This window comes from Apteryx rowi, unplaced genomic scaffold, assembly GCF_003343035.1.
Source record: "Apteryx rowi isolate R43461 unplaced genomic scaffold, aptRow1 scaffold_5, whole genome shotgun sequence".
Taxonomy (NCBI): Eukaryota; Metazoa; Chordata; class Aves; order Apterygiformes; family Apterygidae; genus Apteryx; species Apteryx rowi.
In genome coordinates this window covers 2,785,086-2,813,006 of record NW_020450760.1, presented here as the reverse complement: position 1 = coordinate 2,813,006, position 27,921 = coordinate 2,785,086, and the positions used below count along the sequence as shown (strand labels likewise).

Below are 27,921 nucleotides of genomic sequence, written 5' to 3'. Positions count from 1 at the left end.
AGTGGTCAGATAGTATAGCATTTCAAACTTGATAATCCTTAACACAAATCTCCCTTTAACTGATGGTTTATATAATATTTTTTTCCAACTTTATGGCTGAGTTACACCCCCAAGCCTGCCTTAAAGTAAATGAAAAATCAGGAATTAAGGTGCTGTAATGGTTTTCATCTTGACAGATGATAAAATGAATGATACACTTTATACAGAGGAATTATGCTGGCTTTGCGCAGGAGGAACCCAACCATCTCTGTTTGGGAGCTGTGCCAGGGTGCCTGGAAGGGCTGGCAGAGCTGGTGTCCAGCAGGTCTTAAGCAGCAGAGGTACCAGCCTCAACCCTGACATCTGACAACATTCAGCATTGCCTACGCTGCTGGGTCTTGAATCAGTGCTGAGAGAGAAGAAAGTAATTTTCTTATTTAAAAACAGTAACAAAATGTAAAATAAAAGAACCCAGGGATGACACTTTGAAGAACCTCAGGTTTTGGTTTAGCAGCAGCCTTGAGGGAGGTGGATCAGCAGACCAAGTGGTATGTGGGAGTACAGGTTTACTAATCAAGTGCACTGATTTAACTACTAGTTTCCCATGTCATCAGATGCCTCTGTTCCTTACCAGAGGACTGTCACCTTCCTTATCCACCTCTATGCTGTTTGTGTATTTTTGTATCAAATGCAGACAGTATGTGCTACAAAGCAAGTGGTGGTTTAAATTCTGGCCTCTTGAAGGCCTTTGCATTAGAAGTGAACTTACACCACTGAGGAGTCTGTCTGTCAAACTGTTTCATTCTACTTACAGAAGAGATATTTTAATGTCTTCTTGGAGAATATGGTCTCATGAGCTTTTTGCAGATGGATTTGTAAGATCAGATGTTCAAGAACATTCAAAATGCAGATGGGGGAGGAAGAACGGGCACAATTTTCATTATCACTTAGGTTTATTAAGCAGCTATTATTAGGTGTCTATGAGTTGTTCCTAAATGTAGCTACCATTAAAAATCTGGCTTCTGGCTTTAAAGGTAAAATTACACAACTAACTGCAATAGAAAGCCTTAAAACTGCAGAAACATTTTACAACACATTGTTTAATTCCAGTGAGGATCATATGCAGCATACAGTTGGCTTGAGATGGTATGAAGGATTTCTTAGCATGTGTTTGGGATGACCTGCATAATCTACTTGTAACTGCTGCTCATGAACAGCAAGACCAAGGCAGAGTATCCTCAGCAAACTCAGGTCAATGTCAGGGAAACTGATTAACACTGGTAAAAACTGGAACTAGATGAGAAAAGAAAAGTTCTTTAATTGACATAATCACAGTCCAAAATTTAAGGACGCAGCTTGTTCTTTTCCCACGTACTAATGGAAAGAAGAATTATTAAGCTTAATTATTTACAGTTTGTTTGTTCCCCTGCCTCACCAGGGCTTACAGGACCAAACAAATCTTCTCCAGTTAAAGACATTGACTGTGGTAAGAACAGGAGCTGATCTGAATAGTGACAGCAGAATTTTAATTGTCCCACATTTCCCTCTACAGTGTCACGTGTTTAGTCTTTCCCAGCTTAATATGGGAAACTCTCCACTGATTTCAGGATAGCATATTTCAGCCCTTAGCCAACACAGACACTATGATTTATATTTGTATTTAGAGTTCTAAAGCGACAGAGATTTCAGTTGGACATCATTTGCTGTGATCAGAAGTGTGCTTTCAAATATTTTTAAATATTTTATAGGTAAGCACTCTATCTTTTCTGTGACTGTTGATGAATTAATGATTATTTTTTTACATCCCTTATACCAACAGCAGGCACAACAGGTTCTAACATTCTTGAAAAACCCTCCCAAAAAAGGGGAGGTTGTGGGGAGTCCCAGATTAGTTGTGAAGTGCCTGGGTCAGTCACTGGAGAGAGTGAGTTATGGTTAACCTGCAAAAGCAGGGAAGAAGGGGACTCCTGGGAGCATCCCGGGTGGCCTGCAGGAGAAATCTGAGGGGCTGTCTCCAGTTCTGTGCACAAGAGGGAAGGCCATCCTCCCTCTCTCCCAGTTCCCCTCTTTCCCAGTGACACTGAGCAAAGCCCCTTCCCTAAGCCCGTCTTTACTGCAGTAGCTGCCTGCACACAAGCTTTTATAAAACGGGGACTTGAGAAGTATCTCCAGTGCTGCCTGTTCTTTTCCCCAATTGTTCTGTCTGGGTACACTAAATGGTCAAAACTTGTGTAAGATCCTGTGTGTTTATATGTATGTGTACATATATATTTATATATATACATACATATATAGGTATGTGCATATGGAGAGATGAGGTAGGGGAGAGAGAGGGAGAAAGGTGGAGAAAATAAAGACTTTTGACTTTGAAATGACAAGCTGACTAAATCAGGCAAAAATAATAAACACAGCTGCTCCCCCTAAGCTGGAAAGGGAGAGAAAGTTATCCAAGAGCCTAGACCACCATAAGCTGTTGATTAACCAGACCAGCTGTTATTTAATCCAACTTTCTCTGAAGTATTGAGGGTTTTTAGAGTGTCCTGAAAATCAAATGATTTGGCTTATCCAAACCAAATATGGCACTATTTTCCCCATCTTTTTGTTTTTTTTTTTATATAGTTTCCATCTGACTTTATTTCGATTTTGTTTTGCATCTTCATTTTCAGTGTTTCAGAAGGCAAAACACTCCGGAATTAAATGGTGTATAGAGCCTGGCTGATTGATTGTCTTCAAGCCTCTGAAGCTACTTTCAATGACTGTCATGTTAGTGGCATAAAGAAAGGTACAGTGCTCTGTAGAACCCATCTTTCTTCTTTCTGCGCTGTGCCCTGAAATCTTTGCTCGGGGTTTTAAGTGGGTGCTGAAACATCACTTTAAAAAATCTTTGCTTTGATATGAAACACCTGATAAAAAGCACAGATTTATGGAGTCCCTCTTTCTATGTTTCTAATCTTTTTATTTCATTTACCATCCAGAATGCCTCTAATTTATTCTACTTTTGTAGCACACGTGATAAATATTAGGCCATCTTCAAACAGATGAAGATAAAATCTCAAAGTGATTTGGGTAAAAGGAAAAAAGTTTAACAAAGGAAGAGTGGAGAAAAAAAGAATGAGATCAAATGTTATTTATGCTTCTATAATGTTTATATGTATATTTAAAAACAAACATTAGCTATAACCCAGTTGTAACTTTGCCCTAGTGCTAGCTGGTTGCAAAAGCATCAGTACTTTATTCATTGTGAGTTATTTAAATAGACTCCCGAGATAAGAATGATGACATTTAATTTTTTTTTTCCAGTTTCTTAGTAAAGGCTGATGCCTCTCCAGTATATTGCCATATTCTACATTTACTCTCAAAGCCCAGTAATCTGTTCCCCTCACTCCAAGCTGCCCATCCACACAAATGTTACATACTAGACTTTCTGTAAAACATAGACTTATCCTAGCATTGTCAAAGGTATATGTCAAGACTATGTCTGTACTCATAAACTGTGTATCTATGTTTGTGCACTGCACTTGCTATGGACAAGCCAGGTATGGGCTGGGTAGGAAGAAGAGTAGGGAATGAATGATTGAACTGATCCAAGTGAGGAAGAAACATCTCAGGATGTGCTCATGACCCGAAGATCTTTGGAAGTTCACAACTGTTATTCTTTCCTCTTCTTTAGACACTACACCTATATTTCTCTGCAAAGTTTCTCCTAAGAGTGGATATGATGTTAAAGCAGCATTAATGATAAGCCAGGACATTAAAGACTGCCATTTCTTTTTAACATCTACAAACCAGGTGTTGCTGGGTCTTGTAATAACATGCCTCGATGTGGAGTCCATAAATGGTGCAGTGATTTCCTTGCCCAGTTATTAATTGGTCTGTGACATTGACATTGCAGTTACAGACTCATGCAGATCAGAAATTAACACACTGAGATTGATAGTTATGACAGCATATGAAAAGTCAGACTATCCAAGCTCTATTAAATCACTTAATAAAAGCTAAGAGAAAGTATCTAAGAAGTATGAGAAAATCTTGGATTGCCTTATTTGAATTTGTTACTTAATGAAAATATAAATATTTAGAACCCATGAAGTTATTAACTAAATTAAGCAGAATTATTTTAAAGATAGGATTATTCAGCCAGATCATCAGCCAACTCAATCTCCAATGAAATTAATGGAACTATGCCCTCATACACAGTTTGGGCTCTAGATCATGATATTCATAACATCATACTGTGTTTGGAGCATGAGTTTTTCATGCCAGCTACATATCTGTTTGTCCTAGAACTCAGGAACTACAAAAACACATTTAATATTAAAATAAAAAAGTTCAGTTATGATAACTTACCATCCTGTAAAGTTTATCTTCCAGATCCTGATTAATTCTTTGTAAGGCTAGGTAATTGTTTTGTATCCTAAAACAAAGATGATATCATGTAATTTAATGCATTGCTCTTTATGTTGTTTTTTGCCTGTAATTCTCACATTAGTACAAAACCTTGGCTTGCACTAGTTGAAATCTATTTTCTTATCACTCCTGTTGCCAGTCAGCGGTTGCCTTTGAAATGTAATTACAATCTGCTTCCTAAGCAAACTTCTTTGTCATATTTGCTTACTACATTTTGGGGGAAATACCTTCAGGAAGGGAAAATGCACATGCCATTCCCTTGCATCTGTGTGCAGATGTGCATCACAGCATGGGAACTTGCACAAAGGGATTGTAGCTTTGCATCAGGTTCAGGAATTATATTCAGAGAGGAAGTTTGACCTGTACAGTTAGAAACTTCAGAAAGCTATTTTCCAAGTTCTCTTAATAAGGAAAAATGCAGCAGAAACCTAATGACTGCAGCAATAGCAACACACAGGCATCACCATGTGACTTCAAAGAGAATATTCCTTCTTTAGACAAAAGTTCAAGGAGTTCCCTGTTCTCAAGAGCTGAATCCATCCTTTTCTTTCAACAAACAAGTCTGGATGTCTCCAAAAAGTTTAGCCTGAAAATGGTGGGTATTCATTTTTATTAGCATTGAGGGATTGAAGAGACTCAGAAAATGAAACTTCCCTGCTTATTCCAGAGCAATACACCAAAGAAAGTTTTGGTCTCTACGTCTTTAGGTTCCTGGGATGGTAACTTCAGAACTGCAGTGGATTGTGCAGTCTGTGGGAAAAATATCCCTATTTCAGTAGTAGTTGTGCCTTTCTTTTCATGTAAGGTAAGGAGAGTAGCTCCTTGTTCTTGCTTGTACCTATCAGCCCAGCAGGATGTACAACAAATGTAAGCCAAAAGTTAGAAGCTCAGCTGTAAAAGGTTTGTCCAAATTCATCTAAATGTTTGCACTGGGAATATTAGGTCAATAGGTTAAAGTATTTTCTGTGATGAGTTGATTTTAGGTAATGTGCTAGAGAACCCTTTAACACTGAAGTGAGATGTAATACAAATTTATTTAGCAGAAAGTTGCTTCAGCTGAGAAGTCTGAATCTTGGATGTGTCTTCCACAATGGGTAGGGAGTAAGTAGGATTAAGGAATTCCCTTTGTATTATTTTATGGCTAGGAGCAGCTGTTGAAAATAGAATTAAAAGACCCGCATTCAAGCTCTGTTAGGATTACAAAGAAAAGGGTCCAGCCCATCTCTTCCTTGCAATGAAGAGACATGACAGTTTAGATCGCTCTTGCAGCTTGTGTCACTGTGGAGATTTTCTTTCTAGTTAAATGAACAAAATTTGCTGTTCAGGGACAGGCCAGTGGCTCATGGCCCCCTTGCGAGCCATGAAGAGTGCCCTTTGGGGCTCCCAGTGTGCAAAGAATAGCAGCTGGGTGCTTTACATTGGCCATATGTACCTGAGAGGAAAGGTCTGTGCCCAGAACAGCTGCTTTGTGGGCATAAATGACATCCCCGTGGATGAAACTCTCCAGCTGTCAGCCCAAACTCAAGATAGTCATTTCAATACATATTGAGAGCCTAAAGGAAGCTTCAGTGCTGTGTATGTTTTATAGACCTGCTGAACAGAGAAGATCTTCACCCTATAAGCAGGATCTGTGGTAAACAGTGTTTGCTAAGGTGACAGCTCAAACTGGCTAGAAATTTGTGACTTGTACTAACCTACAGCTTAGTCATTCTCATAATGCCATTGTGTAAATGTCCAGGTGACTTAAAGGATTGATTGAAGCTTACAGATCTCTGCGTTGTCCGTGTTCCTATTAGATGTAGCATTTCCTGCTAAACCTCTGTATAGACATTTATTTGTGCAGCTCTAAGTATACTTGGGATTTTCACAGGTTTTTAGTAAGAGTCAACACAACAAAGAGAGATCTCGGTACCCTATACCCAGCTTTTCATGGCAAAGGAGAAGGCAGAGACAGTCTTGGTAAGCTAGCGTAAGCAAGGAGGCTTAAACTGGCTTTACTTGTAAACAGCTACACTGCACTAACACAGTTAAGTTGTGCTGATAAGTCTGTGTACCATGGTGCAGGCAACAAGGATTTCTAAAAACAAGATTGGGCCTGATGGTTTAGACCAGAGGTACACCAGTATCTTATCTGTCTGTGTCCTGTTTTTTCTAGTAAAGCAAAATAGAACACCAGTACTGTGCCGAAGCACTCTCCCAGCCTCCAGCAGCTTGTGGCTCAACCAGAGATGATGTCTTTCACATCTGGTAGGCCTGAATGGACTTTTCTTCAGTTAATTTTTTTATTTCAGTTGCTTTTTAAACCCATGTAAACTAGCATTTACAACCTCCTAAAAGTTTGCATGGGTTCTAAAGCATCTGCGTAAATTCTTGTCTTTGGAAAGTGTTATTGGTTAAGGTCTTCTCTAGCTCAGGCCTCTCTGTACACCAGTCTGTTCTGCAGCATAGATCTATGTGGAGAGCTCATGGGAGCTAGTGAAGGTTCCTTTCCCCTATCTTTAAAATCGTAAACTAAAACAGAAGTAGTTGCTACCAGGATATCTGGCTTATGAGGGTGGAAATACATCACTGCATTTGCTCCTCAGCTTCTGTAGACTTGTTTTTCTCTTGATATCAGTGAATGGAAGATGGTTTCCCATTAATATAATTGCTCCTGGCTGACAACACTTCCATGCTAAAGATGGTAGTGGGTTTTTGCCAGAGGTTACCACTGTCAGCTTCTCTTCTTGTAACTTCTCTCATTTTTTGCCCATGAATTTTTTTCTCTGTGTATATTTAGCAGAAAGTAGCCCACAAACCCTAGTTCTCAAACACATTTGTTTTGCAATAAAAAAATTGACTGCCTCCCAGTCAGAACAAATCAAATCCAAACAGTAAATCCAAACAAAAAATCCACAGTACATAGGAAACTGAGCTTCAAAAAGTGTTTCTATTGAGAACAGTATGCAAAGGTAGTCAAAATAAACACAAGCACACATACACATACACATACACAAGCACATACACATGCACATATACACAAAACCCAAACTGGAAATTCACTGTGCCGAAAGAAGTGTCAGCAAGTGAGGATGGCAAGGAGAGAAATGGGCCCAAATATATATGGAAGAAGGTGTGAAAGGGATAAAAGAAAACAGGATAATCAAACCATAATCTTTGGGCAGTGCAGTAAAATAAAGGAGGAACAGGGAAAATTATTCTAATTAAAAAGACCAAATTAACAGATGGTGACTTAACCCTACTTGCAGAAGAACTATGCAGCCAGATGGCCTGAATTTTGCAAAGTTCAAAACATTTTTATGTTGTAAATCTGGCTTCTTTGTAAACAAAGTGAAGAATAGGTAAGCTTCACTACCGTTTGAAATTGCTTTAAGAATAAGCTCATTTTATGAGAGTGGATAATTTATTATCATTTCTGATGACTTTTTGTGCTGGTAAATTCAAATTATTAGATGATACCCATGTGCCTCCAGCTGAATATATGTGCATGCATTCAACAAATGTTTACATGTTTGGCTAAATCAGGCTGTAATAAAAAGTATTCTGACCATATTTAACATTCCGTATCTGTGCTCTAACTCTGCAGACAACACATTCCAGTTCATCACGGAAGTCTGCAGAAAGTCTCTCCTTCCACTCTATTTCAAGCTATCTTAAGGCCATGAAATATATCTAAAGTAAAACACAAGCCTTGGGCTGACCTTCTGCAAAGAAGGAAATTTCACCCAGACTGCAGTTTAGCTTTGAAGAATGACTGTTAAAATAGTAACTTATTGTTCAAACAAACCTTTACTCTGTCTGTTATCAAAAGTTACACTGACTTTCATATAGAAACGAGAGTTTTTCCCCTATTTATTCCAAAGCTAACACAACTATAAGATCCTGTTCTGGAAATCCCTTCTGTCCATGATATGTCTTGCTTTTGGTGAAGCAATTATATGTGTGGGCTAAGCTCAATGCTAAATATATGCTTCTATGTGACTATTCTTTGTGTATTAAAATAATTCTAGTGTCTGGTAAAAACTAGGAAGGGAGACCTTCCACAGTTGTTACCCAGGGTACAGTCTCAAGGTACTATGGTTGCAGATGTGTAAGCCTAGACTTAATTTGACTAGTTGAAATATTATATACTGCTCAGGTGTAAGAGTTACATGTAAGGAGGAGGAAACCCAGAATGAACTTTGGAGTCCAGTTTTGGTTCCAGGATTGGTATTTGAACTTTTTTTTTTTAAATTTTAACTTAAAAAAAGCCTAACTGATCACATTTGATAGGGGGCTCACTGTGAGGTGTGTGAAATCTCTGATGTCTTTTCAGTCAGCTTTCAAAGCCAAACCTGTGCTTTACAGACAATAATTTCAAAACTGTTCACCACTGACTAGCTCTTGTTCCCACTGGTGCCAAAAGAAATCCTGAGAAGGGCACCTCTTAACGTGTGTAGAGAGATGGAGAACTTGACCATCCAGCCGTGTAAATGACCTCCCTGTCTGAGTAAGAGAGAGGAGGCCTGTCAGCAACACAGTTAATTCTGGATAAACTAACAAGGTAAAGGCTTTCAGAAAGGAGTAGAAAAGAATGGCCATTCAGCCTTTCAGAAAAATTCTGCACTCAAAGGTGGTGCAAGTTTAATAATAGAAATGTTCTCTACTATATGAGTGGCATCATGTTACACTGGGCTCATTTATTATGGGGGATTGAATTTCTCTCCCTGTGAAGTGAATAAAGCAGGAGACACATTATTGAAACTAATTATAGTTCCCTGTTTTCTCACGCTCATTTTTCTCTTTGACATGTTGCTGACACTCTTTTGGACGACAGTTTTGTTTCAGACATTATCTTTTACCAGACTGAGAAATCTAGTTCAACTTGTGGTATGCCTTGCTATTCTCAATAGAAACATTTCTAAAGCTCACCTTGTAAAACATTTTGGACTTCCAGTGTGAGATGTCTTCAGGGGAGTAATCACCTGCCTGAAACATAATTTTTAATATAAATTTTCTTCAAAATATGAAAAGATGTTCAAGTAGAATATTGGAAAGTCAGTTCTACTGATCTGATGTTTAGTGACTCTCTACAGGTATTAGACTTTGCGAAGAGCAAAATACTTTCTTGCCTAATTTTGAAGGGTGCTTAAATCAGTGTCCAATGAAGTTGATAGGAGGTCTCTTAGTGACTTTAATAGAGACTGTATTTGCCCCTTTGTTTAACAAGAATGGGATGGCCAGCCCTCCGATAAATATGACACAGAATTTATGACAACTATGCCTGAAATAACGTTTCAAGAGAAAAAAGGTATCAGTGTTCCCTGTTGTTAAAGCAGTAATATATTGGAAGAAAATTGCCTGAAGACTGAGGTTACTTTCAGTAGCTCTACATTTAATGAAGTGATAGGAAAAAATCATATTGCTGCTAAGAAAACACCATGGACAGCCTTTGGACTGCTCTTGATAGATGTGTGTACATTTCAAAATCATCATGACACCCATTTTGGTCTTGGTTTAAGAAGCCTTTCCAGTTAGGGAAGCATATAAGTTACAAACCCACACTGGGATGTTTCCTAATTTGAGACTTAAAGCCTATTTGTTTTCAAAATTTGAATAAAATGGTTTGGTTGTAACAATTTGTTGGTTGTTTCTAGTTTTGTTTTGTTTTGGTTTTTGTCCTCTGTGAAAACTGAAAAAACAAATTCTTTGGGTATAGCCCTGGAATGATTTCTTTTGAATTTTGTTTTGGCTCTTTCTGTGAATTGAACCAAATTGTCCATATAATTATCCATATGAGTTTAATTATCCATATGAGTTTAGGAAAGTCCTCACAAGAAATGCAAATACATTCCTGAAGAAATGGATTTCCATAGATTCAGAAGTTTTGCAAACAAATAAAAGAAGGCGTGTTAAGAAGCCCTGATAAATTTAAAGCTAGATTACACTACATTTTAATCAGTGCCATAAAAGTCAGGAGTGCATGCTTATTATAATTTGCCATTAACTGGGCTTGTGATTTACAATAGCTCTGTACCACAGCTTTAATAATTTTATACAATAAGTTTTCAGTATTATTGCATTCTACCTGGGACAAAACATTGAATGATTTGCTACAGCGTAAGGTGAAATGCCATAATATTGTATATGTTGAACATAAAGTCTCAGCTTTGAGAAAAGGAAGGCCAAATTCTATTCTCTTGTGTCAGTGCAATGGAGGGTAAAAACTGAAAGTGTGTAGCCAAACTCATTAAATACATTTATATATACCTACATATATATGCAATGTGTTTATAATCTTTGTATGCATAACACAAATAGCATACCCCACACATATGTTTACATATAAACAATGTCATATATGTACCTATACATATACTTTAATTGTACTTTCAGTACAGACGTTACATATCACATGTAAATAACTTTGTATGTGATATGTAATATATATTCAGATAAGTGAAATATATATTCAATGTGTAAACACATTGTGCAATCAATAAACAATAAATAATGTATATTTGAGAATATAGGCTTGCATTGTACTTAGCTATATGGATTTAACACAGCCACTTGAAATTCCTAATAATTCTGTTTATTTCAAAAAAGGTAGTTACTAACCTTCTCAGTTTTTCGGTTACTTTTTCAAGTTCCTCCTGAGCACGTCTCAATTCTATTTCAAGATACTGACGTGTAGAATCAAATTCCGTTTCAAGCATTTCCAGTTTATGGGTGGTGTATGATAGACGCTTTCGTAATTCCCCCTTCTGTTCTTGCAAAGTACTAGAAAGACAAAGACCACAGCTGTAGAATTTAGCTGCTCCAGAAAAGCTTTTCATGATCCACTGTTTGACCAGTTCCCTGAAGTATAGACTGGCATTAAGCCACAGAAGTGTACTTAATAATTTGTTTACTGCACTTTACAAATCTTCTGATTTAGACAGTTGACTATCTTCCCATCTGTCCTTTCTAGCGCATTCATTGCTAATATCTCATTAGCCATAATGCAATACTTTGTGGAAGAATCCTCAGTAAAAACAAAATACAGTTTAGAGTTTCATTTCACATAGCATCTTTCATTTAGAATTACCTAAAAATACTGTGACTGAAGTCAAAGAAAGATATTTATAGAGCAGTGACTGTAAATAAACTGTGCAAAATACTTCCTTGCCAGTACTCCAGGTTATAATATATTTTTTGGAGAAAGGAGATTTTGTGTTATTTGTTCAAATTTGCACCCTAATCCCTAGCCAGAGAGCTGCTACTATTGTTATCATTCAGTATTTCCTCTAGAGAATGGTAATTCTAATAATAATAATAATTATTATTATAATTTTCAAGTAATGGCTCTTTTCCCATTTTGCTACTTACTTGGGAGCAAATGCTTCCTAGACACAGGTGTGACCCTGATTTTTCACAGTACTTTTATTAACAAAGGACTTATGCCCTGCTTGTAAGCTAGCTTCATTTATACTATTTTCTTGACAAAATACTTGGAGACAGAGAGGAGATTTTTCACTTTGTTGTTTTGTGTCTAGTTAGGAAGTAAGATATCATAAAGCAAAAGAAATCCATGCAAAAATTTTATTCTGGAGGGCAAGGTGCCACCTGCCCCCAAATTGTCCATCTGGATTTGAAATGAGGATCCTAGGAACTCATTCCCTGCTTTACCAGGGACCGACTGTGTGACTTCAGGTGAATAGGTCTCCTGTTGCCTCAATTCTCCACCTGCACAATGGAGATCTTTCCTCTTTGTCTATTTAGTTTGTAAGCTCTTCATTTTTATAATACGTTTGCCAAGTGCACAGCAAGACATGGCTCCAGTTGGAGCTGGTATCTCTAGGCGTGACTGTAATTGGGTACAGACACTGCAGCCGCTGCTGGGATTGAACTGTTCCCTTGGCTCCGGCTGGGAGTGCTAAGACTTGGCAGAATTGGAGTCTGCCATCACCTAGAGACAAAAGGACTACCACATGATGCACTGTGAATTAACTTGCTTGTTTTTAAACATATGCTAAAAATACTATTTCAGAAAATAATGGCAAATCCTGATTCCCTTTGATGTTAAGTCAGTAGTGCTGCCAGCATCAGTAGAATAATGTTTTGGATCTATAATTAAACAAAAGAGTTGGGGACAACATGCTGTTCCTCAAGAAATACTTATCTGGGCTGGCTTGTGTGACTGTCTTCTCTTCTACAAAGTGAGATAGGAGCTTCAGTAAGTTAATGGAAAAGCTTTAGAATTGCTGCTTACTTGATCCATGCAGCTTAGATCTAGGAAACTGTCTAATGTTTTGCCAACACAGTGCTCTGTTTCAATTACACATATTGCGTGGTTACAGTTATACTTAGATTACCACTTGTAGTTATATTCTCTTAAAATAATATATTCTAATTCAGACATTAAATGCAGCTCCAGTTAATACAATCATTTAGTTTTTATATTTCACTCGGTGAATAAAACTAAAACATTATATAGGGAAATTAGCATCTGAACCCTCATTTCTGCCTGTCCTGAATCATGAGGCTGCCACATCATACTGCCTTTCACTTGCTCTGCTTCTGGCCCCTTGTTCTTGCTACTTATGTGCCCAACTTAGGAAAGAAGAGTGGTCACTTTTACTTCCTATAGCCAGGCAGTCTGGATTTTCTCCTATGAAGGGGAAGTTAGGGCTTCAAAACTGTTTACAGTGAAGAGGAACTTGATCTCGGGTCTTCTGCCATTCTAGAAATCTAACCATTAGGATCTGCACAAAAAGCAGACAACAGGTCCTCAAGCTGTCATTTTGAATAAAAATGTCCAGGCTGCTGCTTTGTGCTGGACGAGTGCGGTTCATGCATGCTAGGTCTGGCCAGGGGATGCTTACACTATCCTGCTACGCTAGGGAGTTTTGGCCACAGGCAGTTTGACCTTTGGGGTGTTGAGGGGCCGTAGCAGTACATATAAGCAGTACATATATAACGGGAACACCAGGAATGTGATAAATCAGTGATAGCAAGTGACTGGTTAACAAAAGGGGAAATAGATGGAAGTTAATGTTCTATATCCTTGACTCCAGCTTCCCAATTTAGGTACCTTCTCACTTTGGGTGTGAATTGTACGAAACGTAAGCAGGAGCAAAGCAGCTAGCACCTCAAATGAAGATGCTTGTGCATATGTTCATGTGCCTAGGCTTGTCTATGTGGAGGAATTTGGAGTTCAAAATTTCATCTCTGGGTAAATATTGCTCCTTAGGCGGCAGGCAGTGCTTTGTGCTGAGCTGCTCACGCATACTTTGGAATTCAGCTCTGAACTGCTTTCGAAGAGTTGGGCTTTGGCAGTCTGAGACTTGCGCTAGGGTCCTGGTTCAGCAAAATGTTAAAGAATAAACTTAACTTCAAGCTCAGCCTTTTGTCTCCTTGCAGTTCACCGTGAAATGTTTGTATTCTTGAATTCTTTGCTTTCAGCCTGGGATTATTAATCTCATTAAAATCAAGCACATTGTAATGAACTTTACTGAAAGAGTATGTATAGATGCCTTCTTTCATATAATGCTTTGGTTAGTAAATCATAGCTGCAACTTTGTTAAAAAAAAACAAAAACAGGGTGGATAAGGCATAATTTAGGCAACTTCAAAGCTCAAAGTTCTTCTCATTCAGCAAAACATAATTCTGAAAAGGCTGGCTGTCCATACTGTGAGAGAGCATTATTTCTGCTCACTGCTGCCCAAGCTAGAAAGACAGGATGGCAGCCTGAAATGTTCATTTTTAGAACATGAAAAAAAACTTCCCAAACCTAGCAGAACTCCTGCTCAATGTGTGCATTGATTCATCTTGTAGATCTGAAACTGGCTGGCTGTTCTTAAGAGGAATTATTGATTTTAACTGCAATGGGGTGGCAAGTATATAACAATAAATCATTACTAAAATACAAGTTACTAGACAGAAAGCTAAAAATTTTAGAAACAAAGAAATCATGTTCTGACAAAAATATGCTGAACGGCAGGAAATTTATAGCCATTTTCTGAAAAAAAAACCCCAGTTGGGAAAAGCACTTAAGCATCTGCTTATATTGTTTTTGAGTCAAGAAATTTCTGAAAAGATACTTAACTTTAAGCAGTGACAGAGTGAAACTCATGCTTATGATAGCCCATCTATTGGCACAAATAGAACAATTTTCCTGACCTGGGACTGAAACCACAGAATGGGTGCCAATGGGTATAACACTGGTGAGATTCCCAGGGTTATCTACAGTGTAGATTTGTGCATGAATTGAGCTTTGTCTAGTTATATTACTGGTTTGAAGTAAAGCCTATTGTTTTCTCCTGCTTCCAGTTATATATGAACAAACACCTGAGAAACAAAGGCAAGACAAGTGAGAGAAACAGTAGACAGAGGAAAAACATACAATGAGTCAGCTTTAGTACCTCTAACATGAGGGTCAGAGGCCCAAATTTTGTTTTATACAAATCTAAGGTATTTCATAAACTTTTTCTTGAGTTTTTCATGAAATAGATGTTCTTTCTCTGAAAAACTTCCCCCTCACTGCTAGCTTCCAGTATTATCACATAATGCAATGCCTGAATTCTCTCTCCTTATGCTTTATTGCATACTTTTTTTGTTCTAGAAGTCTGGGCTTTTCATAATGAATGTTTCAATTTTTGATATGTACCACTGTAAATTTGGTAATGGTAATTTAAACAGGGTTGCAAAGAAGAGAAAAAATACAATGTCAAAATATAGACTCATGAAGTTAACCATTTTGCATTTTCCTTTTCTCCAAAACTATAAGTTCCGTGAACTAGCTGCATTTTGTTTCTGCTTGTCACATACAAATTTTTTTAATGCTTGTAAATCAGTGTATTTTAACTCATAATTTATCTTTCATGGCTAGTTGTCCCTCATGGTTCTTTATTATATATATTCATTATAGAGTTAAAAACCAAGAAAATAATTCCATGGAAAAAGTACAACTGGGAGAAAAGATAGGATATAATTGCAAATAGAAAATAGTCTGTGGAAATCTGGTAGTGCTATGTCTTAGAAAAGGCAAATCTTATATTGCATAGACTTCCTGGAACTCAGACAGCTGGAGCGAGTGAGGAATTACAGGATAGGTTCCAAAATCCTGTAGAGAAGGACCTTTTGCATGAGTGGTTCTCTATTTCTTTTAATGATCTCTAAACCCCTGCTCCTGTGACAACCTGTGGTTTGCAAGTCATTATCCATTTTGTTTTATTAAAGTATTTCTCTAAAAATGAGGACAGTAAGTACAATTTTAAATATTTAGACTGGTGAAAGAAAATCTCTCAAGGGAGGTCACTTTAAAGGTTGTTAAAAATGTGTCTTCAGACTTTCCAAAGTATTATTTTCATCCATCATATAAAAACTCCAAACTATAAAATGGATATGAAAACATACATTGGCATGAAAATTTGTGTCCATAAACATTGTAACACTTCCAGTAATAGCCAGGTTTGAATTTGGAATTGCTCCCTGACAGGGATTTTGAAGCCCTGTTCCCTTTGGCAATGCCCTTGCAAAGAGACACCAAGCCACACTATTGAATCTGGTTGTAGGAGCTGATCTTCAGCAACAATTTAGAGGCCGTTTAGGGAAGGTATTATCAATTGAGAGTTAGCACTACTCAGGTTCTACATTTAATGAAAAGTGGTCTATTTTAGAGGAAAAAGATGAGAAGGCTGTACAAGCCAGGACAGAAAACTGAGAAAATAAAGTATTACCAAATATTCCTGGTATTTTCCCGGTGTTAGCAATTTACCATCCTAGCTTGTACAAGTCTTGAAAAGAGAGAGATGTTTGCGTTCCTGGCTTCACCCCTCTCTCTCCAGTAGACCTCTGTCCACCAAGGATGGTGAGCAGTCAAAACACTTTTTTTTCTAGATGTTTTCCCCCAGCTGTACTTTAAGCTAAGTGTCAGTGCTGCTCACACAGCCTCAGCCATAGGGTCAGGTGCATCAACTGATGAACACAGTGAAGATGGACAATGTGTGCCTATCTCAACCTGCAACAGTCAGTCGGTATTCCTCTATAGAGCTGGCTGGAAAAGCTCCAGGTGAACATATTTCCACCAGAGCATTTCAGTCAAAGCTGAAATGCCATGTGGTGACAGCTCTATTCTTAGGAAGGTATGCTGGAAAATGAGCAGGTTTTCACTTTACCTGTCTGATCTCCTGCCAGCTCATCTGCCTGGCAGATGGCCTGAAGATGGAGGAAAGCTGTCTTGCAAAGCAGGGGCTGTTCAGCTGCCTGGACGCTGGAGGCTTTCTAGGGCTTGTAACCCTGGGACAGTCCACAGAGAGGAAGAGCTGTTACTTCCTGAGAGTCAACATCTATGGGGCAGCCACACATATGGAGTACCCTGGAAATCCCACACCTACACCTGAGTGGTCAAAGTGCTTTGGCAGCACTTTCACATCTGTCTGACACCCCAGAGCTTTCCTTTGCAGATGATTTCGCACTGTTGTTTCGGACTGGAGCAATGGCATTTTTTGAGATAATGAAATTCTCCTTGAATGGACTGATCACTTTCCTTCACATAGCTCTAGGACTAAGCAAAACAAAATATGATTAACAGTGTAAGGAAAGAAATGAGCAGTGAAGGGAATGCAAAATGAGGATATAGGAGTGATCTATGTCAAATGTACTAACAACCCTTATTGAATGTTCATTTCTTGCTGGTGAAACAGAAGTTTTAATGTAGCTGTGAAATCCTATATCCAAGTGATTGTGTTTTGTGGATAAATATCCTGCCTTGAGAGAAGGAATGTGTAAGTAGGAACTAACCTGGACTGGTGTTTGGGGCTCTGAATCTTGTTCCTGGCTTTGCCAAAAATGTCTTGTGTTATTCTGGACAAGTGAGTTAGGGTGAGACTGATCTGACCACATGCAAACGTCAATCCCAGCTGGTCAGTTGTAGTTCTTATTTCTAGTCTGTAGTGACAAACAAGCACTATCAGGATGAGATTAATCTGACCTATTTTAGAAGCCTACTTTTAGATGAGGTGACGCAAATCTGGAAGTACCCGTTTCTTTCCATTAATTACAAAGAGAATTTAGTCAAGGAGCTCAGACATAGATGACTACGTCTCGTCAGATAACTCCCCCTCTTCCTGACTCAATACGCCGTATATAAGATGAGGTAATAGTATTCCCTTTCTTGTCTGCTTAGACTGTGTGGAGGCCTGCAAAATAGAGCCACTAAATGCTTTAAAAGTATTTATCAGATCTGCTTAGCACCTGTGATGTGTCATATCCTAAAAAGGGCGTCATAGGATCAGGAATATGGGAGGACTGATGGAAATTTGAAAAATAGATTCTGGAAAATAATAAAAAAAAGCTTCATTTTTTTTTTCTTCCGGTGGGTTTTCATCTAGAGAACAGTCAGAAAAGGTCAGCTCTGCATAGGCACTTGCAGATGAAAAAGCTTGTGAAGAAATCTGTAGAGCAGGAGAGATGGGGACTCTGAAAAGGGCCACAGGACTGCTTATGACCCTGGCCTTGACATGAGGATTTAGACTGCTAATGAAAAGCAGAAGCAGTGGCGCGACGTGGGAGGTGGGGACTGAGAGAGCCTGGGGCCAGGTTTGTGCACTTGCTCCTGGGAAGGAGAGCGAAAGGGAAGCCTGACAGCGTGAGGCTTCTGTGAGCCTCAGGGAACAGGCGGCTTGTGCGGCTCGGGGACAGTAAACACCTACGTCCCTACTTTAGTTTTTGAGCGTTGGATTGAGTCTAGCAGTAAAGAGACGATGGCAGTCAGCTGGGCGGGAGAGGAGGGGCTGGGACACTGTCTTCCCCACCTGTAATGCACCCCAGGAGCAATAGCTTGGAGAGGAGAGCTGTGTCATTGAAGTCGTGCCTCCAGCAATGCTTTTGAGATTTGTAGTTGCTGAGAAATGAAGCGCAAGCATTTTACAAGCATTTTCTAGATTAATGAAAAGATCTTTAATGAAACAGCAATTGGATTTCTGTGTTAATCAAGCTTTTATTACATGTTACACGTTCAGGGTCACAATTTTGAAAGGGTAATGCTAAAACTGTCTTCCTTGTCTGTAGTTTTTGTGGCTAACATGGCACTTGCTCCAGCTGATTAAAGCAATGGGTGCAAACTACCCCATTTAGATCCAGGTATGTTGCCATACTGAGAATTCAACTGCGGACTTGAAATTCATTTCATTAGGAAAACAGAAGAAATTCCTGATGCTCAGACCTAGACCAGTACACATATCCCAGTGCTCCTGGTACTCTTTATTCAGCTGTTGTATTTGGGTCCAAAAAATGCCCAGGCAAGTGTATATCCAAGTTCTAAAATAGAGATTTTCCCATAAATTCAGACTCATACACACTTCATTCAGCTCACCTTTTTTTGGAGATTTTCACCAAGGTCTGTTTTTTTTTTTCACTACAGCACATCCACTAAATTTCTCCATTACTTTGAAAGAAGTTTGTTACTTCAGAGTATGAAACTTCAGAGTATGAAACTTCAGAGAATGAACAGTTTGCCTGTCAGATTGCATGCATATCTTTCCTTGGTACATTATATATAGCTTTTGGAGTTTATTTGCAAGTATTAAACCATTTGAATTTTCTTTCCAGTACTCATTTTCAAAATAAACAACCTTAAGTTGGGTTTGGGTTGGGAGAGGGAAGGCCAGTACATATGTTTCAGAACAATGTGTGGGTGATCCAAATCTGGAGCTCAGATAGTTTCCAGATGACTGATGGACACATAAAACAAGTAAAAGAGTCCTTTACTTAGGTTTCAGGCATTCTGGCAGAATTTAGACCAGAGAAGACAGATGATTTTCCAGAAACGTGAAAGAATAATTTGGAAGGGAGGTGGGGAGAAAAAAGGAGTTCCTTAGTGACTGAAGTTCTAAATGCTGTGAGACAGATCCTAAGCATAAGAGTCCATTTATGACACTTGGAGAGCTGATGCAGTTACCTTGAAACATAAATATTGCTGGAATTTGAAAGGCAGCTCTTTTTTACTTAGGATGTGAGTACCTGGCTGTTGCATATTTCAGTCAATCAAAAATTCAGACCAAGGAAGAGATATTATATGGTAAATGTGTCTAAACTTTGCTGGACTTCTTATTCATAAAAGGTAGAAAAGAGGCACCTCTTAATTAAAAATAAAACTGCACTACATTTTGTCTATATTGACCTAACAGTCCTTGGTTGCAGCAGGGATGGCTTCTATAACAAGTATATGGAGCTCACAGACCCACCTATCCAACAACAGCATTCAATATTAACTGTAATATGAGGAGATTAAGATATGAAAATTCAGTTACATATTGACATGCAAAAAAACCCTTAGAGGACCAGCTGTCAACACTGAGTTGTTTTAAGTGAATGACACTGTTGTCAGTGGAACAGGGTTAAGTTTTTTGGAATATATTCATAATAAAGACGTAAAAATTGTCTTTATTTAAAGTTACTAACCGTAACCTAAGGTTCTGAATGGATTGAATAGAAACAGCATGAATAAAATTACAACTTTCAGAAATAGACACTGAAGGTGTTTTGATTATTTTAAATGAAGTTTCTTCTCCAGGCAATTGTGATTCCCCCGGTGTGCCGAAAACTGTAAAGGGCAAATGAAAATGAACAGTGAGAATCCAGACCTCCATCTGGGGAGTATTTTATTCTGCAGAGCACCAGGGAATCCAGGCTGCAGAACAGTTCATGAAGAGGAAAGAACTTAGAATTATAAATCAGGACATGCACTGCGTATCACATGCAGCTGCGCTGGCTAGCCCAGTGCTACACTTGGTACACGGCTGCACAGAGATTGAGGAGCTGAGTCAGATCTATGAGGACTGATTTAACATTTCTGTTGACTTGATTTGGATCTGGAGTCTTCAAAATGCATTTCCATTTCCTATTACCAAGATCACCAGTTTTGTTTCTGAGACACTTTTGAGGTTAAATACCTGAGTGAAGCCAGGATGGCTGTATGTGGGAAATGAAGAAAAGAAAGAGAAGTCTCACAGAGAAAACCTGTGAGACTTGTGCCTAAATTCAAAGGTGACTCAAGTAGTGTGAAACAGTGGAAATAGCAGAAAATGTTATAATCTCCACCTTCTTCCAGTCTGTCTCCTAGTGCTTCTATTAGACTCTCCCTAAAGTCTGTGAGGACTGACTGACTTCAGCTCACTCTGGTAGACTCTTCTTAGAGTCAGTGACTTAAATACATACCATTAACTACATACTTTTAGGTTTGGTAAGTAATTCTAAGTGAGTTTGAATAAAGACTGTCCCCACTCCATTTTTTTTTTCTGTGTTGCAGGAAAATGAAGGGGTGAATAGGTGGGAAAAAAGATGCAAGAGAAGAAAAAAACCATGCAATTCAAGCAGGAATACATGTTTCCTGACTTATTCTCAAGAGATAGGAAGAGTAAGTTTATATTCTCATGGTAACGGAGAACACTGCTTATGTTCATGCCCTAATCCACATTGTTGACTGGTGCTCTGGAGCACCTGTGAAATGAGTCAGCTGGTGAAGCTGGGAGAGAAGGAAGTTAACTTCTGGTGTGGCAAACTTCAGCCAGCATTTGTCCAAGGCAGTAGTGACATAGCCATACTGATCATTCCCAGGATGCCACCAACAGCCTTCCAAAAAGGGACTGGATCTTCACACTGTTTGCTTCCCCAGACTCTGCTCTTGACATGACTCTGGAAACAGGCTCATCTCTGTAAGTGCCCATATTTTCCGGCATTCAGAGGCTGATAGGTTTGCATAAAGCATTTGGCTAGAAAAAATGGTGAGTTACATATTTGCAGGGTACAAAAGGATAAGAAAAGCAGGAGAAAGGGCTGACTGTAACAAATACTTTATCTTGCTATAACAAAGGCTATTGGGGGGGCTGTCTCACACAGAAAATGATTTGAAGCTGTTGAACAGACATTGCCTGATTTTTAATGTTTGGCAGAGTCCTAGCAGTCTGCACTGCATCTCACTAGGGAATCCAGACTGCTAAGCAGTGATGAGAAAGAAGAAGGGAAAAAAAGTGAGGTATTGAGGAATGGAGGTAGCAAAGTTAGAGGTAGACTTCAATTTATGACTTGGAAGCCAAAGAGAACTCTCCAGGCAATTCAGCAAGCATTCTTCGGTTGCACCAGCTCTCCTTACAGCTTCTAGTGGCCAGCTTCTAGATTGCTCTGGTTTGTAGTCATGGATAAGCACTCCCTCTGGAAATTACTGAAGACAGCCTGCCACATCAGTTCACAAGCCTATAAAGTTCTATTTTAATTGTGTTATTAAACTTTTCTTGCGTTTGCTTTTGTCTGTTTACTTTTCTGATTCATCTGAATCAAGCTGTGCTGAAACAGGAATGTGGTTTGTTCTGGATTGTGCTGTTTATTTAACACATAAAGAGAATGGGTGAAACCCACTGCCCAGAAGCAAACTGAAAAATATCTTACCATTTCTTTTAGAGGACTGAAGTTGAAAGAGAGGGAGGAAGTGTAGTATAGAAATGTGCTTTAGTACCAGGAAAGAATTTGGACCCTATCTCATTTTGTATAAAGTATCTAGACATAAGATGACGGACAGAGGTTATCATCTCTGTTCTCACCTTAGCTATTTCCTTCCTTTCCCAATCCTTTTCTCTTTCCTTTGACTTAGAATTCATCTGTGACTGGCTCAAGGGACTCATTTTGGTTCTGGAGGGAGGAAGAACTGCAGATGCCACTGCTTTTTTTTCCTTTATAAACAATGTATATTGCCTGCACTGAAGGAATTACTGAATTATTGTTTTAATTATTTCTGGTCATAGTTGTATTCTGATCCTCTTTTGTGATAGAAGTCATACAAAGACCTTGTGTTATATCCGTAACTTGAATACGTAGGTGCCTGTCTTTAAAAAAAAGTCAGTGCTTGCCAAACATTATTACTAAATAGTATAGGAAATAATGTTGCTGTTGCTTCGAATGAGACATAGCACTGACCTCTCAGATATTTCTAGTAGCTATTGGTGCAATTCTATTGCAGTCTCTGTTTTATATCACTTAGTTCACCCATCACACATGGCTGTGTGACAATACTAAAGCAAGATGCCACAGAAGTGAACCCTACAGACTTTTAGGAAGGTTTTTAGCCAGTAGAATAGGTCACTGATTTGTAGATACAAACAACAAAGCTGATTAAATAATATACCTTAACCTTGACGCACCCAAATTCTCAGCAGTGCACATGTAATTTAGATTCTGAGGGAAACTATTACTACACACAAATTCATGTATGATGTGTTGAATGGGACCAATGAGAACCACCAGCTTTTATCTGAATGAACTTATTTTGCCTGAATATTTCAAGGTATTTTTAGTTTTCCTACAGTAATAAATGATCCTCAGCTCTTTGATCAACTTGATATTACAGGGAAAAAAAGAAGAAAAAAAGAGAAAGAAATTGCCATCTGTCATATTTGGCTGATTATTTTGAGCCTTACATTGTTTTATACATTCTATCACACTATTTTAGGACTTGTTAACTCAGAAGTTTCCTATTCTGCAACAGTCTAAATGAGTTCACCTATAGCAAGTTCACCACTGCTCAGCATGTTGTGCCATCATTTCATACAACCTTCCTCCTAACCTAATGTCATGATTTACTAGTCCAGTCAAATCTGTTTTATCTTGCTCACTCAGCTGAACTGGCTTTCCTGTATAAGATTCTGCTTTGTTGTCTTTGGGGATGTAGAGCGAAGGACAAGGAACAGGATTCTCTTCCCTCAAACTCCCTCTACTAGTCCAGCACCTTGATGTTAGCTCTCCTGTAGCTTTTGGAATGAACCAGTAAATAAGGGAGCTCTCTGCAGACGCGCAGCAGTCAAATCAGGCAGCAGACACGTGTCTGCAGAGGTGCTTGTGCCAATGTGAAAAGCAGTATGTGCTGTGCTTCCTCAAAGGGTACCCAAGAGCCCCCTGCTTGCATCTAGCCTTGGGATGTAGCACCCTGAAGAACCATGCAGAGTGATGAAGCAGCTTCATTTTCTACAGGCTTTCCTCTTGTGCCTTGAGTTATGAATTACCTAAACAGAGCCTACAATCCTCTAATTGGACCACTTTAACATTCTTGGTTAATTGAGACTTGTTTTTTTAACTGAGCTTTTTGTTGTTTTCTGGTTAGTTTTTTTAAGATTAAGGTGCACCAGGCTGGATAAAATAGAATCTACCCTCATTTTGTAAGTGCTGACAGTTGTCATACTCACTGTCTTTCACTTTCAAAAACAACCGTTCTTGCTTCCTTCAGCAAGCTGATGTTTTCAAATATAATTGAAAAACAAGTCTCCAGATATATTTTTTAAAATTTAGGTATGTTGAACCACTGTGGATAAGATTTGGATCAATAAACAAGAAGGAAAAAAGTAAGCATAGAGGAAACACTAAAATATATTTTAAAAAATTAGATCCTTCTGAGCTTTTTAAAAAGTAGGGGAAAAAATGAGAATCATCTTTCAATCTCAGTCCATTTATTCTCTGAAATGGCTAAATCCCCTGACCTAAAATCCTGGGTTTGTGCACTTTAAGTTTTGGAGTACTTGGAGATAAGCTGTGGTATCTTCCTCTATAAGAATAAGCTCATTTTTGTTTGAAAATTAGGACTATAAATGGACAGCGATGGTAAGAAAAAAGATTTCTTTTTTTAAAGAACCATACAGAAAGGCTACTAAATGTCATCTCAAGACTCAGAACTTCCTCACAGGCATCCTTTTAAAACACCACATATGATCAAACTCAGCGATTACACTATGGCTGTGCAAATTTGTTCTGATTTTAAAAGACTTCCAAATATTCAATCAAATTGAAATCAGGGTCAAACATTCTACATTTTGAAAAAAAAAAAGTTGTACAAGTGCTGTTTATATTTGGGTTTACTGGTCACCTCCTGGCTTTAACAAGGACAAGCAGCAGAACAAAGCTATTCTTATATCTGCCTCATCTAAAACCAGGTAAAAATAGAATGCACGTGCAGAGCCACAGGGACTGCAAAACAGGAATTTAAATCACTTCTCCAAGATTGTTGTGTTTTTACTCTGTAGAGAGTAAATGTCATGCCAAGAAATACTGAAAGAATTTTATTTATGTCTTTCCAATAGTAGCAATGTTCTTAAGGTGAAAATTCACAAACGTTATTTACAGAAAATCAAACGACTGAAAGAAGGCACTCTAAAGCTTATTCTGTCATTATTTTTATCTAATTAATTTCCTACTTGGAAATATATTACAATATTTCATATTTGAGTGAAAACTATAGGATTAGTGAATGATATTTCTTCCACCTACCTGCAGCTCGTAATAATGTCAAGCAACAAAGAACAAAGGATAAATTCAATGGAAAAGGAGAAGAAAATCTAAGCAAAATATGGAAAAATGAGTCATTAGTTAAACTTATACTATGTGCTGCATAGGAATGTGAACTAGAATCAGTCATAACTCCTCCATCCTTTCACCATCTCTGTATCTGTAACAGTGACAAAACCTTACTTCAGAAGACTGAAGATTAATGTAAACCTAATAAAGGAAAGAGTCTGAAGAATATATAAATACTGGCAATTAAGAAAGGTAGGTAAACTGCCCAAATAACTCTGGTATCAGCAATGGAATTCAAGCATCTGAACTGTAAGAACTACTCCACCAGAAAAAAACTTTAACTGATAGTAGGAAGCTGTGGATTCTGCAGCTTCTTAAACAACTTTCAGCTGTTATACATGCTAATAATAATTATTACAGGCTTGGCTGAAGCAAGCATCTAGGGTACTATAATAAACAGATCTGCTGTCATTCCCCTAGTTCAGAAATGTAGCGCAACTGAATGATGAGAGACTGCAGACTGACGTGAAGAAATGAAACATTTTTACAGACATCAGAAAGTTAGAAAGAATGCATAACTTCACAAAACATCACTTATTAGTTACCTGTCCCAGAGAGTAGGTGAAGATTTTGCGAGCCTGCCCTGGAGAATTCTAGGTTGCCATAGGCAGGTTGGCACCCAGGAATTTCGTACCCTGCAGCATGAATAGAGGACAAACCATGGCTAGGTATGGCTCATAAGACATCCAACTGGTAACCTAGCTAGATTTGTTGCATATTAGTAGCCTATGGCATAATTTGGTACTTATAATTATTAAAATACAGAATATCTTACTTTAATGCAGTATTAAATCTACAAAACAAGGTGGTGTTCCAGCGCACGCATTTAGTGATTTTCTTGCATGACATCTGTCATAGGTCAGAATTGGTATTTAGGATTGATCATATCATGGCAGTAAATGGGTGCTACTCCACTGATTTTACTGGAGAAGCATTTGCTTTAAAGATTTGCAAATCAGGCTCTTATATTTTTGCACTGTAAAAGCATCAGATCAAACGAATTTATACTTCATCAGAAGAGGGCCAGCAAAATTCCTTCTGAGCACCATAGCGAGAACATATTTAATAGTTTTAATTAAATCTGGGCTGAGGTTCAAGTTCCACATACCAGGTTCCATGCACATCTACCAGCAGCAGAACAATAGCTGCAAAATATTTGTTGGAAATGAAAAGCACAAAGAGAAGCAATCTGAACAAGCAATATAAGCCATGAATAACACACAGCAAAAGCAGATCCAGAGCCCAAGAGAAAGGCCAACAAGACAGGCAAATTAGCAATGAGAACTGTTGCCCAACATTCATATCAAGCAACACCAATAAGGTTCAAAACACTCTCTTCAGTCCTTATTCAAGCAAATTTTCACTCAAGTCAAAGGTAGTTTTTCCTGAGTAAAATCTGAGTAAGGATTACAGGATTTACCACAGAGAATAACCCATACAATGCTGTTGCATTCATCTGCAATATCTGAAATGCAACATAATATGCCCTGAAGGATAAACACAATAAAAGATCAGGTTTTTCCTCACTCAAATACATTCATATTTATTAACCAAAATTTTTGCATAAGCTTTCATATGGTCAGTGATTGTTTTACATGCAGAAAATCCTACTTTCCAGTATTCACCATTGGTTACTGGTGGGTACTGCAAAGTAGTGACCTTCAGGATGTTTATGTGAACATGTCTTTGCATACAGCAACCCGTTTCAGGAGCAACTGTTGTACTACAGAGCAGCAGAGAATCTCAACATTTACAGAAAAGGAAAACACTGCTGATTCTCCTGGCACTGCCATAAGTTAGCCCTGGGAACAGCTTCATGTCAAGAATTACAGACAGCAAGATGATGCTCTTTAAGGTACTCCGAGGAAAAGCATTATGTGAATTCTATCATGTTACTCTAGTTGCACCACTGCGCTATTCACTGAACAATGAAGGACCCTTTCAAGTATCTTTTAACTTCTTCCATGGCAGAGTTGGATTAAGTGTGTGAAGACACTCAGGGAAGAAATTAAAATAAGACATGGCCTGAGGTTTAGGTCTTCTCATCACATTAATTTACAGCAATATTAGCTTTAAAATCAAAGTAGATGTGAGGACAAATCTCTGAAATCTGTAGTACCTCAGTACTGTTGGTTCTTTAGTGAGCTGTCAGTACTATTTTGGATTATGTATCTCTCATAGCTTTCCTGATGTTGTCAAACAAACTGTAAGTGTCATAATCAATAGGTGTCTATTTATTTAATATATACCAATGCTGTGGTACTTCACTCTGTACTTTCATTCTCAACTATTGGTGACAGTACAATAGTCAAGTACAACAGTAAGAATACAGATTTGAAAATGGTCTCAGTCTGACCTTCCATTTTGTATCTACCTATTTTTTAGGTACAAAATTGGAAACTGCTCCCAAAGATAAGCTCTTTGAAATCTTAATTTTGAACAAAATCAGAGAATTCAGCCAAATGTTTCTCCAAAACCAATGGAGATTGTTCAAACCAGTGCATTTTGCATAGTTCTCTCCGGTTCAGAGATAAGCCCTCTCTAGTAGCTTTCTAATGAAATATCAACACTCAAAAACTTTGAAATGGACGAAATTAAAACATTGCCTGGCTTCTCATGCCCACAAATTTAATTAAAATACGGTTCTTGGAGCAAAGAAATCATTTGAGCACAGAGAAATCTCTGCTGCCTTCAGATCCCTTACCAAGTCTCTTCCATGCGGGTTAATCTAGCCTATCCATACCTCCTACTGGTATATAGCAAATAGCTTTGTTATAGATAACCTTGCCAAAAAGTTTTAAGGCTGTGAGATGTTCTGATAGGGGAAAGGTGTGAATTTTACTTTAGTTGTTTGCTCAGTGTTTTTCCTGACATCCTTTTGGTAGTAAGTCCTGTGTAATTGCTCTGTAAGTGAGCTAATACAGAGAAAACCTCTCTGCTCTAAACATTAGGGGTCTTGGTTTACAAAAGTTCTCCAAGGGGATTTAATAACATCCTCAGATAATCAGTGTCAGCTGTAGTCAGTCTAATCAAATTCTCATGTGCAAGGTTGAGAAATAATTAGTGACTCTAAGATTTATTTATTTGCCTGATATACAAATAAGAAAATTAGTCGGCTTTCACAATTTGCATGGGATATTGTTTTATCATTGGCAAATTAGAAATCATCAAAACATG

The 27,921-nt window shown here is 38.2% G+C and overlaps 1 protein-coding gene across 1 annotated transcript in view; it reads right to left on the bottom strand.

Annotated features, from left to right (window-relative positions):
* The window catches only part of BEGAIN (brain enriched guanylate kinase associated), a 78,072-nt gene extending 50,610 nt beyond the window's left edge, over positions 1 to 27,462 (bottom strand). Inside the window, exons 1-5 of the mRNA XM_026079446.1 lie at positions 27,449 to 27,462; positions 25,290 to 25,379; positions 10,987 to 11,148; positions 9,298 to 9,354; positions 4,327 to 4,393 (exon numbers count right to left, since the gene is read on the bottom strand). Coding sequence (XP_025935231.1) covers positions 4,327 to 4,393; positions 9,298 to 9,354; positions 10,987 to 11,148; positions 25,290 to 25,379; positions 27,449 to 27,462 — 390 coding nt within the window. The remainder of the gene's footprint in view (positions 1 to 4,326; positions 4,394 to 9,297; positions 9,355 to 10,986; positions 11,149 to 25,289; positions 25,380 to 27,448) is intronic.
* Positions 27,463 to 27,921: the final 459 nt, after the last annotated feature.